General features: G+C 33.5%; 1 protein-coding gene across 2 annotated transcripts; it reads right to left on the reverse strand.

The window, feature by feature from the left end:
- Nucleotides 1–273: 273 nt before the first annotated feature.
- On the reverse strand, nucleotides 274–8,709 carry LOC126673585 (protein LEO1 homolog). 2 transcript variants are annotated; one of them, XM_050367786.2, is made up of 12 exons: nucleotides 8,441–8,709; nucleotides 7,579–7,946; nucleotides 7,271–7,409; nucleotides 6,979–7,164; nucleotides 6,321–6,497; nucleotides 4,785–4,916; nucleotides 3,552–3,731; nucleotides 3,334–3,465; nucleotides 2,979–3,083; nucleotides 2,647–2,895; nucleotides 768–924; nucleotides 274–502 (listed from the first exon to the last, which is right to left on the reverse strand). In XM_050367786.2, exons 1-11 carry the CDS (start codon nucleotides 8,561–8,563, stop codon nucleotides 790–792), a joined length of 1,926 nt encoding a protein of 641 aa, XP_050223743.1. In that variant the 5' UTR covers nucleotides 8,564–8,709; the 3' UTR covers nucleotides 274–502; nucleotides 768–789. The 2 variants fall into 2 exon arrangements, with proteins under 2 accessions (XP_050223743.1, XP_050223741.1); XM_050367784.2 differs by having other exon boundaries at nucleotides 7,271–7,412.
- Nucleotides 8,710–17,517: the final 8,808 nt, after the last annotated feature.

The following is a 17,517-nucleotide window of genomic DNA, read 5'->3' on the forward strand; positions in this document are numbered from 1 at the left end:
AAAATCCTTACATGTCCTCACTGATGAAGTGGTAGCTGCTCTTTTAGTTAAAAAGATAGAAAATAAATAATTTATTATCTACTACATCAGCCTAGACATGCATGATACACACAATTAAGGTAGCCTACACTTGAAAAAATAGCTCATGTTTTGTTTTCTTTTACACAAAAATGAAAAAATACAATACTATTTTAGAGGACGTCTTATTAACCTTCTCATCCGTGCACACACTTACACTGGCAAAGGTCGTGTTTTGTTACAAAAATCTCAGTATTTATGAAGAAAAAAGATTATATAAACTGGAAATATTATAATCATCTGTTACATTAGTGATAATTTTTAATATTTTACAAATAAATAGTAACAAGTATACTTATCATATTCATCAAAAATAAGTATACTTATCATAAATCTATCTTCATCCGCCGACGACCTTCCGTGTCTCACGTTCTTTCTGAAACTCATCACCGGGATAGGTGGATAGCAGACCTTCTCATAGCATCTACAATTTAAACAGCATCACAATTGTGGATTAGCGTAATTTTACTGTGTTAAAGGATAATACAAAATCTAACAGGACAAGATAAAAAAACATAGCCGAAAAAATTAAGTTAAAAAGGATTACAAAATCCAAGCAAAGAAAATTAATGTCGAATGTTTTTTTTTTTTTTGAGAAAATACAGAATGCTTATTTTGCAAAAATCATCAACACATTGATAACTTATGTATACATAAACACTGATTGTGACTAAAATACAAAATTATACCATATTCAACTCCATGACGTTTTCACTCCTCATCGCTATCATAAACAACCGCCATTCGTCGGTGGGTTGCCATCTTTTTTGGCGGGGATTCTTCATCTGATTCAATCCCAGCCCTCTTGCGACTGCCTCCAAAATCCTTGCTCTTTTGTCTTGGATCCTACATAAATAACAAAAATGTAACACTAAGTTAGCATATCCAAAATCATAGCAACGCAACTAATAAATTATCAAGAAATCTTAAACAGGTGAATGATGCCCATTAAAGTTGTATGATTAAAGCTATTTAACGCAATTATGGCATACGCATACTCCAAAATCAACAACCCAGGGAATATAACTTCAACTCATCTGATAATAAGCTCGTAGCATTCCATTTTCCTTTTATTAAGGCTCAACAGCGTTGTAATGGATTCTGCTTTTTCCCATACAGAATGGACTCGGAAAAACTAAGGATGAGAACTCATAGAAATCACCTATTGCATAATGTGACGACCTCACACTAGGCAGCATTCAGCAAGAATGGAAACGACTTCTTAAATTTTCCGCCCCCACTACGGGCTTGCAGATAGTATTAACCCCAACTAACCTACATACCTTCCCAATGATTAAATGCAATGTTACAGAAGCCATAGACTACCAAGGCCAGAAAATTACAACTGAGATGGATTGCCTATTGTGAACAGGTTAGGCTAATTGACATTTCAGCCACAAGACATTAAATTTCTAGCCAATAAAAGGCATACAGAATCTTGTGAGCACCTATGAATCAAATAAATTCACTCCCAGAGCAAATGATACAACAGACCTAATAAACAGTGTCTTAAAATCCAAACCGGTGGTCAGACTGGTGCAGCCACCACTTCCCGGTTGTTGAACCGGTTGAATAAAATTGTATAGAAAACTATGCCGTTTTTTATGTACTCTCAATATAGGAAAACCATAAATTTTTGTGCAAAACTTTTAAGCGCGCCACTATCCTCGTCATCTTTTGCTTCTTTGAGTTTGATAGTTATTTTGCCATTTTTCAGATGAGCTATTATCTATATATATATATATATATATATATATATATATATATATATATATATATATATATATATATATAAAAAAAAATAGATAGAGATAGAGAGAGAGAACATATCAGATAATAATTTGTATCGAGATGAAATTGAGTCCCTTGGCTCCTTTAAACATGTAAAACATAAGCAAATTTGAAATAGAGAAGATGGATTTTCTCCTAAAGAATCTTGTTTCAATAAAGAGTATTAAAGTGAATTTCATTTTTTTGGTATCTGTTTCTGGGTTCTTTAGATTGATTGAATTTTCGTGTTTTCTGCTACTGTTAACTAGTTATTTGGCTTCTTCAATCTTATTTCTATGAATGGTGCAGGAAAGACTTCTCTTTTTAATCAATAATTGACAAAATGACTGAATCGGGCGGTTCAGTCCGGTAAAATCCAGTTGGACCTGATTTTCAATTCTTAAGTGTCAGTTGGACCGGACAGGTGGCTGACTCCCGGTTCAACCAGCCGGTCTGGTCCGTTCTGGTTCTTTAATAACTGCTAAGAAGTCAAAACACACTGCTCGGAGATCAACAGGATCACATACTTGAGAATTTGGTATCCAGATTGCAAGAACCAGAAAATCGTTTAGGAAGAAAGTGCTGTAAGTTAGAAAGGTATAGACCATTAATCTTTGAATCATGAATTTTAAGCCATTAATCTTTGCATTATGAGATAGCAGAACTAGCAATTCATCAATGCCCTTGTTACCTAACAAAGACAACTTCTGCCTTGTGCAGACATTACCTTTCCATAGTGCTAAATGATAATGAAGCAGAAACAAAAGGCAAAAAACACTTAACACAATTTGTGCATACCTCAGCCTCATCTTCCTCGTCTGAGGCCACATCAGCTTCTGCTTCATCATACCGGTCGTCTCCCTCTTCTTCCTCTTCTTCATATTCCTGTTCTGGCTCCTCGCCTCGTTTCCTGGGCAGAGATCTCTCATCTTCCTCCCCGTCAGTTTCATACTCAGACTCTTCTCTCTCACTGTCAGAGAAGTTAATAGGGCGCTTTGATGACTTAGCAACGGGTAAAGATGGCTTGCGAAGAATATCTTTGTTTCCCTGTTAAAATAAGTAAAGATATCAGAATGAGTAGATGTCACCCAAAATGAAAGGTTTATACACATTGATTTAGGTTGCATGACCTTCTTAGCATTCATAATTCGTTTCTCTGCCCGAGCTTCCACTTCCAGATCTTCCTCGAAGCGGCGGCGAGAACGGCGGGAGTCATAATAATCTGGTTCTTCATCCTTATGGAAAAAGTAGAATGAAAAGATTAAATTGCATTCTAAGACTAAAGAGTACCTAAAATGATAAAAATAATGAAAACAAAAAATACACATAAGGAGAGACTAAAGTAAAAATGCAGACAACAGGATGCCAATAGTTGGACTGTTAAGGGATGCATCTGCACATTAATCAGAAACACCTAAAGGACAACCAAAGAAACAATCAAAACATGTGAAAAAGAAACAAGTGATGCATTTGGCAACTGCAAACCTCATCAAGAGCATCCTCCAGGAATCCAGGAGAAAGCTGACGCCTTCGATCAACATTTTGTGTGTATTTCCGGCTAATCTTTTCTCTCTTCCTATTAAGAATTGTATTTGCTCTAATTGTTTGACTTTCAGCCTACAAAACCAAAAGGCCAATATAAAGTGAAATCAACGACAAACAAATAACATACACGCCAATACAGAATTATGCAAATAGTTTACCCTTTCTTTCTCCTCTTTTTCTCTTTCAGGATCAATGTCGGTGACACAGTTCTTAACTTTATAAACCTTTCTATAACTTGAGTCAACAAGAGCAGTCAACCGCCTATGAGAATTTGAAGTCAATGATGACGGCATAAACTTCATCTTTTTTAAAATTCTTCCTTGCGATTGAAGAAGCGACTGCAAACAGATTATAAGTTTTCATATTATTTAACAAGAAATGAAGGCATAACTGGCTGCTTAAAAAATACATGGAATTCAATAAATATGATGCTTAAAGTTCCTAGCTCGATGACTTACAGAGAACAGTACCTATGATTGGTAAAACTAGTCCCATTTTTTGTTTTTATGCATGAGCACGTGTAGGATTAACCCAAAATGGCATTCATTGAATTTCACCATCCAAATTTACAATAAGCATCTAAGAGATTCTACTTGATGAACTATATCTAATTTGTTCTGAAATCCATCTTAGAGACATCTAGCTCGCTAGATAATTGATGTGACTCCAGAATAGCAAAAGCCCCATAAATAATCAGAGAAAATAACACAATGAAAATAAACATACATTTACAAAGTCCTCTTTACAAAAGAACAAAAAAATAGCAACCGCATGACAGATGTCAGATCTTTAGACAAATTGTAGGCATCCACATCCATGACATATTTCTCAATCACAATGCACACAGAAGTTCCCCAAATATCACCAATATCACTTACTTTAGTGATATCTAGAGTGCTTAAGAACTGGGAACGAAATATGATTTTTGATTTTCTTTTTCTTATCAGTATAAAATCAATCAAGTTCTTTATGAGATTTTTACATTTGAGTAACTTGTGATATTCAGCTTTGTGTACATCTTTTCTAAAATTACAAACTTAATTTAGTCATTAATATAAATTGGAAATGGATTATTCAAACCTAGACATTTATTTCCATTCCCAATCATGTCCATATAAATCAACTTACACGGAACGCCAACAGCCAGAATGATGGGTCAATGGACCCATAAAATTAATCTACATTATTGGAGAATAAAAATTACTAATACTTTAATTAACATCCTGAAAGAAATCAATCCCGTTAAACAATAAAACTTATAAAGGTAATGGAAAACATGAATTGTTGCAAGCTCCTTAAAGTTCAAATGAACCTAAAATATTCAAAAGGAAGACACGCAGGAATATAAGAAGTTTCTATTATCATATATTCATATGTTAGATGAAAGTCACCTTGTTATGTCGAAGAAAAAGATGTGTCTGATCATGCCGATCATCTCGCACAGATATATCAAGAACTTCGTTCCCAATTAGCAGCTGTAAACTACCATCTGACCATCTCACAAAGCGTGCATTGCTTTCAATCTACAAATCAAATAAAATAGATAAATTCTTCTATATTAATACCAGATCATTTAATATAGTCACATGCAATAACACCAATTGTGCTTATGTAAATTTTGACTTTTAAATTGGCAGATGGATCTAACAAAAATTAATTGATAGAAAGAAAGGTCAAAATTCCATTCAGACAAGCAAGTCTAAAAGAAATGTCATTAACAGATTCATATCCTATCTCCAATAACAGACTTAGTAGGAAAAGTTCAATTATTATTCATTAACTCTTCAACCTAGAAATCATTCAAACAGAAATAAAGTATGCAATGCAGTGCAAGAGCTCTCAAAAGAAGAATTCGGACACGAAGATAATTGACTGACAAAAGTTGATTAATTATAACAAACCCAGCAGTCTTGCAGTTTTGCAGTTGATTGATTCTCTGCTTTTGCAGAACTTGTGGAACTAATCCTAATGCTTTGCCATAACTACCTAGGATACCACTGAGCTATTTGACCTTTTCTTTTTTGCTCAAATTTCAATAGAGGAAGTAACAAAAACATGCAAACATTGAGCTTGCAACTCCTTTAGACAGAAATAGAATATACATTATTTCATTGTATAACACAATATTTCAGAAAAATACAAACTTGGTTCCCCAATTTTAATACTTAAACTTCATATTTAGGGAAACCTGTGCTTTCAAGTTCTTTTTAGTTTCAAAGTTCTGTTAGAAAGCCCAACCGAACTTGGCTCCACAATGAGAGGCTAATCCTCCTTCCTAGACCCCCCACATAAGGGGAGATCACAAAAGCTAGGCTCTTTAAAGAATACAGTCAAAAAGTCTGGTTTGCTTATTACATTGCTCAAGCCACTAATGGCTCTATAAAGAATCATCAATTTGGAAGTTTAGACTTCTAGCGCTAACATTATTAAACTAAGTTGGATACATTTGAATCAGAGGTCACATATACAATCATAAATGTCCAAAAATGAAATCTATTTACTAATTGTGAACCATTGACCTATTTGATGAATAGGCAAGCTAAGATTAATATTCATGGCACTTTAAATAAAACAAGATAAACATGGGACTGATCATTGGCTGGACCAATCTACAAAATTGTCCATCATAATCAAAGTATATCTCCTAAATTTCCATACTTGACAATTTGATTAAAATTTATCTGCTTGCCTACATAAGAACTGTTAAGCAAATACCTGAGGAGACTTATAAGGTTGGGCTACTACTATAAGTGAACTTGAGACCAAGAAACAACTCTTTCTAACTCACAAACAGAAATCCCAATTTATTTTTTCCTTTATGATTTAGGGATTAGATCCTTATAACCTTAAAATCATCATCTCAGTTCCCTGCTTTGTTCCTTTTATGCGCATTCTTAGAAGATGTAAAATTCAAGGAAGATACTCACAGATTTACTGCCATCGCGGTTTCTAACAGTCCGCCAACGCACTATATTGTTTTCCAAACGGATACGTTTGTTTTCTCCAGATTCATTTGTAACAATTGTTTTGTCTTCAACATACGTCTTAGGATTAAACTCTTTTCGTTCAATTCCCATTATATTAGAAACCGTGATCATATTCATCTGCAAACAAATATTAAATATGCAGGTTTAGTGAAAACATATACCTAGCATAAGTACTGCATGAACAAATACGATAAAAGGCAAGAACTCCTAGTGGAAAAAACCATAAAATTTCCCCTGTAAATTGTTTACTTTGAGAAGTTCTCTATTCTATAAACAATAAAGAAAGCGTCATTAAGCCATAATTTCCAAGTGACTCAATTTCTTTTAAACAGATACCTTTATGAGAATTTCACAATCGAATTGCTAACTTCGTCACAGAAATGCTGGAAGGTTCTATAAGAGATAAAAATTACCATATGTGCAGTATGCCATTTTAAAAATACAATATGTAGCAAAAATGCAAATTAGAGTATTTCAATGACCTAAAATAACCTCTTTCAGGCATCATTTCCACATCTGTTTTTATAGATCCACGAAAAAGCACCTTAAAAAGATGTGACGAATACCATAACAGCATGTAGGAGAAAGAGTTGCATACCCTAGCTTGATCTGCTGGAGGTTCCTTAAAAGGAATCTCTAGCTCTAATGGGGGGCCAACTGGTTTCTCTTTAGATTTAACGTCAATATTTTCCTCTTCCGATTCATCTTGAGCATCTTCATCAACCAGCATATCCTCGGGTCTTAAATTCCTATCATAGCTTCCTTCCTCATCCGTTGGAGATCTCTACACAATGAAAAAGGTTTTGAATCATTTTCAAAGATGAGCATGCTTAATAGCACTAGAAGATGCAAAAACAGTAGAAGAACTGCTTTTGACATTAAATACTTACAGCTAAATCCTCCTCAATTTCATTCCTAACAGCATAATCTGGCTCTTCCTCATCGTCAGAGGCACCAAACACATCGCGAATCTCAGCAGCTGATTGTGAAACGTGATTCTCGTCATCCTTCTCCACATCAGGTGATTTACTGCTACGGGGTGTCAATTTTCCACAGTAGCAAATAAAGTAAGCTTAACAATTAGACATGGACGGAGCATATTAGTCATATCTAGGGCTGATGTACTTTCTGAAAGATAACATTATATTGCAAAATGTAAGATTTTCATCAATGTCGGAAAAAAAATTAAGGAAAATACCTTGGACTTCTAGCCTGATCAACCTCCTCATCCTCATGATCACCAAATTGATGTTCCTCAGATCTCTCGGACCCACTATCAATCACATCATGTCTCTGTCCTACGGCTATTCTACGATCATATTCTTCTTTCTCATCACTATCCACATCCTTTGCTTCGCTCACCTCCCTCTCATCACCAATATCTACTTCTTCAGAAGTTGCTTCTCGTTCACCCTCACTTTCTCCGGGATCAGGTTCTACGTCACGCATTTCACCTTCACCTTCACTCTCTACTTCCACATCCTCATTCCCTTCTACTACTTCATCTTCACCTTCTCCTTCCACTTCTCCTTCACCCTCATTCCTCAGCCCTCCTTCAGCTTCATCCTAGAAAGAACAAATCAAAGAAATCTATTTAGAAAAATAAATGCCACGACATTCTCATTTATGTGTCTTTTCATAGGAATATTTAAAATTACATTCCTATTACAATAATCAAGCTTAAACAAGCTATGAATTCCAATCATATACTTCTTAAAACCAAACAAAAAAGAGCTATCCATTCAGCTTCAAATTATCAATTCCGAAACCCGAACTTACACAAAATTCTCATAAGATACAAGGAAATTAATCTGTTAATCCACTTCATACAAAATTAAATTTGAAAACGTCAAATAAGACTGCAGAATCATAGTTTGATCTTCTCAGCTAGAACTAACACAGCACAAATTAGAAACCCTACCTAAGATAACATAACGTCAAAATTAAAAGAACAGATTAATAAGAATCTAGCGGCAACAGCAAATCAATGCAGATAAATAAAACATAATGAAACGTAAAAGAATCATAAATTGTCAGAAAAGAATTGAAAGAAAACATACAGAGGCGTAATTAGGTTGAGGATTAGACTCGTGTTCAGAATCGATCTCTTCCTCTTCTTCTTCTTCGGACTGGTCGCCGAACAGATTCTGCATCATCTGATGCCGTTTCTCCTCGCCTCCCATATTATCCGCCTCTCTGATTATCCACGCTCAAGTTTTTGAGAGCTTTTTTACTCGATACGGTACGATACGATACGCTTTCAGCTCCAAAACGTAAAAACCCTGACGCGTCGGTTGATGCTGTGTGTATTAGCAGCAACAGTGCTTATTGATCAGGTCCCACTTTCTTATAAAACAAAGGCAGATATTATAGTTTTATTGCTATGATAATTATTTTTAATTTTATTAATTTTCATTCTTTATTTTTTATTATTTTTAGAGCAAATTACTCTAACATACCTCACATTTGTCATAATTTACAGTTTGATTGAAAATCAAACGATTTGATACCTCAGTTTTGATTTTGTAAACCATAAGACCCTTCTGTTAAATATAGGTACTCAATCGTTAACGGAATGAAAAGTGAGGTACCAAATAGTTTACAAATGAGTTACCTAATCGTTTAAACAATTGAAACTGAAGTACCAAATCGTTTATATAATTAAAACTGAGGTACCAAATCGTTTGAAAATAAATTTCAAATTATTAACGGAACTAACAGAAGGGTCTTATAGTTTATAAAATCAAAACTGAGGTACCAAATCGTTTGATTTTCAAATAAGAGGTACCAAACTGTGAATTATGACAAATGTGAGGTACCTTAGAGTAATTTGCTCTTATTTTTATTAATCATATAAAAGAAATTGATAACTAGGAAAAGGAGAGCGCTTGTGGGAGAAATTAAACCCACGATATTTACAGTTTCTCGTTTAAAAAAATACGCCGTCTGGAGGCTTTACCAGGACTAACTAGTAAAAGGCCTAAAGCTGGGAGTGATCTTAGAAATCAATCACGTCTCGGTAAAAAATTTCAATATCGTATTCCTTTAGGAAAAAATAATAATTATGTTTTTATTTCATCTTTTTTCATGGGAAAGACGACCTAGGTTCGCTTTCCTATAACTATCTAGATCTGGGCCTCATTTCCAAGACAAATTTGATATGAGCAATTTAAAAAAAATTACTCCGTAAAAAGTAAAAATTAATTGCATATTTAATAAGAGATTTTGTTTTAATTATAGCATTACAGGTTATTTATAATATATACTCTCTCCATTTTGTTTAGTTGTACATTTAGCTAAAATTATACTCCCTCCGTCCCATAAAGATAGGCCACCTTTCTATTTTGGGCGTCCCAAATTATAGGTCACCTTTTATTTTTGGTTAACAATTTTAAATATAAAAGTCTTACTTACCCCTAATAAATATAAATTGTTATCTTCAACTTAATTAATTGCTCCATATTTTTTTTTTCAAAGAATTGCTCCATGTTTCAATATAGAATAAATGTCATTTTTTAATACCAATGCAAAATACACCAATACAAAAATTAGTCATCAATACATTATTTATTTATTTAAAAAATATTAAAGGCTAAAAATGGAAAAGTACACAAATAAACTAATTTTAACTAATCTAACTATTTTTTTTCTTAATTCCCGTGTTTGTCCAAACGGCCTATCTTTGTGGGACGGAGGGAGTACATATTAAAAAAGTGGGATTTTTGTCTTAAATTATGGGAGTAAATACTCATATAACCCTACTATGTAATAAATGTTTTTGTAAATTGAGTCATACAGTCATTTATTAGGGGATGGATGAATTTGGAAGATAATAGCTAATATTATCTTGAATTTCTCAAAAGACAAACTATTGATGGAAAAATATATTTGCCTAAAGTGACAACTAAAAAAAATAGAGGGAGTATTAAAATATGAAGTTTTTATTTAATTTTTTTTGAATGAAAAAGAGTCAATTATGATGCTTATGGGTGGAATTAAAACCAAAAAGTATGAATTTGGAGATAATTGACGATTTTATAACGTTAAGGTAAAACTGAAAAGAAACTGAAAGATTTGTGGTTTTTGAAACATTAGGTTTTAACTTAACTATAGCATTGCATTGTAATATATATTGCACTCCATACTAAATTATATCATTAGTATATGCTAGTTTTTTTTTTACAAAGATAACAATATATAAATTTAAATGAAGAAATGTCATCACATGAAGATGATGAACCCTCCTTAAGCAAAGAGAATAAAAGTGGACTTAACGGCTACTACTTGAACCATCCAGTTACACGTTTGTTTAACAAATTAAAAATCATCAAAGGAATAATTTGCTAAACGAAACGATAGAAAAATCTAACTATAAAACTTAAAAGTAAATTACTTACCGTTGGTAGCGGCTAAAATGATATAAGTATTATCTTAATTTTGATAATGTACCAAATATTGTTTTTGAATATTAGTTAGCTTAGTCATAGCTTATCTGTTAGTAGTAGAGTTTACATCAAACTCTGACTTTGTAGCCTATAAATCATGTACTTCTCATACACTTAAATATAACTGAGTACCAAAACTAGCATGGTAGCCATCATACGGTTAAACAACCTAAATGGCAAACAATCAAGAAATCGTCCCGATTTCTTCAATGAATCTGCCCAACGCCAATCTCACAACTCAACTGCATATCAAACTAAACACTTCCAACTTCCTCCTTTGGCAAGCCCAAATCCTGCCATAATTACGTCCTCATGATCTCACACATCACATTGATTGCGATCCTCCTTCACCAATGGTTGATGGAAATCAACTGAATCCCTTATACCAAAACTGGTATAAATATGACCAGCTAGTCCTTTCGTGGATAATCGGTTCAGTTTCAGAATGCTGTCTTTCTCAAATTGTCAACGCAACCAGCGCTCGACAAGCGTGGCAAAAGCTCTCTGCCGCCTATGCTTCTGGCTTCAAAGCACATATTCGAATGTTCAAATATGGCTTCTATTGTCTCCAAAAAGAACATAGTGAATCAATTTCTGCATATGTTCAACAAGCAAAATAAATTTTTGATCAACTGCTTTATCTTGGTAATTTAGTTCTTGAAGAGGTCCTTGTTCGGGTAATTACCAATGGTCTTGACTCTTCATATCATCCTTTCATTTGTTCTTTGGGAAAATCGCCTTGATGCGGTTGGCTTTGACGATCTTTGTGGTTTACTTTTGAGCGAAAAAATTAGTTTATCAAATGAAAATGAAAAACACTCTACTGTACCATTAGTATTTGCAGTTGTTCGCTCATTTGGTGGCCGTTATTCTTCCACTTTCCGTGGCCGTGGTGGTCGTTTCCGGGGCAGAGGACGTCACCAATTTTTTTCACACTCCAATCGTACCAACAGTACATGGAAAAACTCGTCTCCTGCGTGGCAGTTTAGTTCAGGTTCTTCTCGCCCACAACAATCTAGTTTTGATCCTCTTACAGTTACATGTTTTAACTGTAATGGAAATGGACATTATGCAAATATATGTTCTTCTCCAAAAATTCACCGCAATCAAAACAGTTCTCTCCTTCACTAGCTTCTCACCTTGCAACCACCACCACCTCACACAGACAGCCTTGGATTCTTGACTTCGGGGCAACTCATCACATGACATCCGATATAAATAACTTGTCTGCTCCTATTGATTATTCTGGTCCAGATGGGATCAAACTTGGAGATGGTAATTTCATTCTTATTACTCATACTAATTAAATTTGCAGTGACTTATAAAATTGAATTGTCGGGATTCCAGAGCAAGGCACACAAGCATAGCTGTAATGACCTAGAATTTTAAGGTCTTATTTATAGTACCATGAGGTTAAATCATAAATATTAAGGTCAAAGATATCAAATTAGGATTGGATAATAAGAACTTAGACCAAAGAGGTCTATTAAAATTATCGTGAAATAATAATTTAAGTGAGAAATTATTATACGATAAACTTGGATTTAAGCGGAATTAAAAAGAAAGGAAATAAAATTAACAAATTGGGAAGCCGAGTTAATAATTTTCACGCCAAGATCCGTGAAATATTATTAATAAATAATCATCAAAGTTTCGTAAAAATATGAAATCGTTTTAAAGGTAAGTGTGACGATTAATTAAGAATAAAGGTTAAAGTGCAATTTAGCCCTTTGAATTAAAATGGAAGTTTAGCAAATAATAATAATTGGAATATAAATTAATAACAGATTGGATTATTATTACTTATTTGGATACAAATAATACGTAAGTAATAGATTTAAATCGGTTAAATGATCGTCAGACGAAAACGAGTAAAAGAAAGGATACAGGTGTGAATTGTTAGAAAACAAAAGATGAGGAACAAACAATCACTTTAACCATAAATATACATAGCCAAGTATAGGATTGAAATCAGCAAATGCTCATTCTTCAAGATCAAACATGATTTCTTTATCTCCAAACTCTAGGAAAAATTGTTATGGCTACGGTTTCTTCGTTCAGACTCGAAATTGAGCGATTCTCGTTGCGTTGGAAAGAGGAAACGATTATCTATCTTCTTGGGGCATCAATTTAAGGTAAGAATCATGTCTTGGCCCCTAGAAGTTAAAGCTCAGTTGCTGTTTAGGGTTATAGAATTGAGGTTTTTGTGTTCTTGATTGTTCATGTGTGTTTGTGAGCTTCTATGGAAGGTTTTGATGGTGAAATTTTGATGATTGAACCTTCGGCCTAAGGACATCAACTAAGGTGAGGGTTTCTGAAATTGTTCAAGTCTTGATTGATGAAGTTGGTGATGATGAGGTCTAGGTGTTTGATGTTTAATGAGATTAAGATATGAATATGATGTGGTTAAGATGAATTTTGTTTATGCAATTGACATAAGGTTTCGGCCATGGTTAGGAGGTGATGATATGAGATGAAATGATGATCATAGGCATTGTATTTAAGTTGTTAGAGCTGAATTAGGTTGAGTTTGAATGATTGAATATTGGTTGATGATTTGCAGAATTATGTCCTGCAAAACAGTGATTTTGCGATGGCAATATCGTGAGCTTTAGAGCTCCAAATCAGGTTCTGTTTGTTGTTACAGAAGCCTGAATGTATCCTCTACAATTGGCTAGCTTTGAGTTTTTCCTAATTCTATCTCTAGGATGTTCATATTTAGAAGAACATAAAACCTTTCATAACAGTTATGCATTTAGGACAACCCAAGGTCTTAACTTAAGGGCTAGATTCTGACACCTTCGGGTGCTAGTTTTAGTATGAGACCTGAATAAAAATTGTAGAAGACATTCCAAAATATAAGAATGTCAATTTTGTTTAGAGTTTAGACTGTTTTAGGTAAGCGGTGTTAATAACTGAAGTTGGCTAGAAAACCAACTTTATAGTTAAAGTAGTTATAGCTTGAATATTATTAATTCATGCTATTATCATAATTGCGTTGACCTGAAGAGGCGACTACCGACGAGGCTCGGAGTTTATGGATTGAGATTAACGCTTTGTTGGATTAGAGTAAATGGATAGCAAGAGGTGAGTACACTTTAATTACTCGTCGATTTTCATAAAGTCGTGTATTTTATATACGGACGACTATATGAATATATATGCTTGAAATGTATATGATATGTATGATTTGAAAAGTATTATGTATGTATGTTTTAAAATGTTTGTATTATTTTATTTTTAAATGACATAATTATATGAAATGAATACGAATGCTTAAAGAATCGGAGAAGGGTAAAAGCATTATGATATGAATTGTAGATCGATCAATATTCAGATATCGATCAAGTGTTAGGTAATATAGTAAATTCCTATATGTACGATATACACAAGTATCGAATAAGATACGTACGTGAAAACATAATACATCCCTACATGTACTATTAATCATAACAAATACCATATTTGTGCATGTGTTGTGAATGTATGGTTAGATGTATTGTGCATGTCATGATCCATAAAAGATCAAGAAAACCAAACATATACGAAACACAGAAACAACAAACTCGACAAACATAACACACAAACCACAAGAATTAACTAATGTGCAATTTAGTATATTAAAAAAGTTGTTTAAGCAGTACTGTTTGATAAATAAATCAGTGGCTGCTATTTGATCGAGAGAGTTTTGTGATCGTAACTTCTGAATGTTTATAAAGAATTCCACAAAATTAGCTGAGACCTATAAGGAGATGAAGTAAAAGAACATACTTGGACTTCAGGCATAAAAAGAATAGATGGTATGTTATCTCTTCAGCATTTCTACATACCCAACAAGTAAGGGAGATTTGTGTAATCCGAAGATTAAGATTGTTTCCAAGCGCCAATTTGTTTGAAAATAAGCGCCATTATGCAAATTTTGGTGGAGCACACAAGTTTCATATTGAATTCCATTGAAAATCTGAAGGTAAATTTGGTACGACATATGGAATACGTAAGCAAACCGAACGGAGTTAATATATTCTAATGCTACATGATATCCTGATTTGACATCATAGTTACCTTTCTTAGTGAAGTGCCAAGTCAGTTTGTCTCGTATCTGTCCCAAAACACCCAAAGGAATGCTTTGAATCAAAATAACATCATCAACGCAAAATAAATTATGTAGCACACTTGTATTCCATCGTGGAGTGATTCCCGTAATCAGCTCATTGACTAAATTGATGGTACATCAATCCGGAGTTTTGGTATAAATGGAAAACACGATGGTATCCAAGGATCCAGAAAACAACTCACTAAATCACCATTACCAATACGCCAACGAACATCCCTGAGATAAGATTTCCCTTCCGGCCGTAATTCTCATCCAAGCCCAGCTTGGGTTGGATCCAAGACCCGCATGTAAGAATGTTGAATTGGGAAATAACGTCCCTTGAAAATCCGATATAAAATAATGCCACACTATCGCATAAGCGCCAACCCTGTTTAGCAAGCAATGCCTAATTGAATGCTTTAATATCCCGAGAGCCCATACCACTATTGTGTTTGCTTTTACACATATCATGCCAACTAACCCAGTGGATTCCTTCACTATTTCTATTCATAGACCACTAAAATTGGGCAATCAAAACAAGACATAAGATATAACAGAATAGACGTAACAACAGATTTAATGAGGGTCTCCTTTCCTCCACTATAAAGAATTTGTTCTTTCCAACCTAAAAGTCTGTGGGTTATACGTAATTAGATTTAAAAAATGTTTCATTTTTGGACTTAGACACCACTGAAGGGAGTCCTAAATATTTATCCTGAGCCCCTATCACTGTAATGCCAAGTAACTTGGCCATCTGCAAACGAAATCTTTGAGGTGTATTTCTGCTGAAATAAACAGAAGATTTGTCCATTTTAATTTGTTAGCCACTTACTTGACAGTAGAGTTGCAGCAAGCGAATAATAATGCAGCAGTCAGATTCCATTGCACGAGAGAATAATAATGAATCATCAGCAAACAATAGGTGAGAAACAGTTGGACAATTCAGTCCAATACTTATACCAACCAGAGATCCATTTACTTATGCCTTTTGTAGTAGGAAAGAAAAACCTTCTGAGCATAATAAGAATGAATATGGAGACAAAAGATCTCCTTAACAGAGACCTCTTTAAGGATAAATTATATAAGTTGGTTCCCCATTTACCAAGATCGTATAAGACACAGTCGAAACACATTTCATAACTCAATTAACCCACAGCTGGTGAAATCCCAGACAAAACAAAATATGTCGAAGATAACCCCACTCAAGTCGATCATAGGCTTTGCTTAAATCCAGTTTGATAGCCATATCTTGCTGTTGTACATTTTTCCAATTTTTTAAGAAGTTAATAAATTTATGTGCCACCAATCAGAGATAAGTCTAAATTCCAAATAAAGCACTCTCTGAACTACTAATAATTTGTGACATTATATGCTTTAATCTTGTAGTATTATTAGTAGTTTTGTAATTGTATTAGGATGGCTTATTATTCAGGTATTGTCCGAAATTAATGTCGTATTTATTATGGATATATTTTGTTCGAACATTATTATTATTATTATTATTATTATTGATATTTATGTTGTTGGAATCTAGGTTGCCCTCAAACATTGATTATATTTATTGTTACCGCATGATGTTTGTTAATCTGTTCGGCTTGTTATGGGTTTCAGAGCTCGCACTCATATTCCCTAACACCGGTCACGACCTATGATTTTGGATCATGACAAATTTATAAATATTTCAAAAGTTTAATAGTTAATAATAAAATCAAGGCCTAATTACTTAAAAAAAATCCCACCTTATAACGTTTTTGCATTTATACCTTAACCTATAAAAAAGTTCAATTGTACCCTATCTTGAGTTTTCATGTTTTGCCTCTACCCCAAATTACTAAATTAACCTCTTTTTATTTGAAAAAAGGTTAAAATAGTCCTTTATTTTTAACTTATATTCTAATTAGACGTTAATGTTATTAATTGTACAAAAACACCTTCGTCCTTAAAAATTCAATTGACAATAATTATTTAATTTATATTAATCATCAATAATTTTTTAAATCAAAAACCGTAATATAAATAAAATTTATATAAAATAAATCTATTACTATTTTTTTTTTCAATTCTCTCTTCAAAGGAGGAGCACGAGCTGCTCCTACTTCCATGGAAGGAAGGAACATATCCGCTTCTCCTTCTATCCTTTCATGGAAGGAGGAGCACGAGGACTGTAAAAAATAAATAAAAAATATTTAAAAATAATAATTAAGTGACATGTTCCTAAATCGGAGGAGTACGATGGTAAATTGAAACATTATAAAAACATTATAAGATGAGGGTTTTTTTTAAGTAATTAGGCCTAAAATTAATAAATAAAATAATTTACATTTAAGTTGATGAATAAAATTTATTTAATTTTTAAATTTAAATTTAATTTTTTTTAATCATATACTTTCTTCTCAATACAGTCGACCCTCTAATAATTAATATACACGGTGGATTAAAAATTATTAATTATTGATGGATAGCGAATCCTATCTTAACTACAATGTGGCCGAGTTACGGGAGATCTATTCTCAGACGATAGCAGACTCCTAAACGAAGGACCAAAACATACGAAACAGGTGGCCGAATCAACAGGATCCGCCACGACCTATCCGACAGG

Source organism: Mercurialis annua, linkage group LG3 (assembly GCF_937616625.2).
Source record: "Mercurialis annua linkage group LG3, ddMerAnnu1.2, whole genome shotgun sequence".
Classification (NCBI taxonomy): domain Eukaryota; kingdom Viridiplantae; phylum Streptophyta; class Magnoliopsida; order Malpighiales; family Euphorbiaceae; genus Mercurialis; species Mercurialis annua.

Excerpts from the sequence above, each read along its gene's own strand:
- LOC126673585 (XM_050367784.2), bottom strand. The coding sequence starts at position 8,563 with ATGGGAGGCGAGGAGAAACGGCATCAGATGATGCAGAATCTGTTCGGC. Across the intron at positions 3,466-3,551 it reads AAAAAGAGGAGAAAGAAAGG|GCTGAAAGTCAAACAATTAG; the intron begins GTAAACTATTTG and ends TTGGTTTTGTAG. Across the intron at positions 2,896-2,978 it reads GAATTATGAATGCTAAGAAG|GGAAACAAAGATATTCTTCG; the intron begins GTCATGCAACCT and ends TTATTTTAACAG.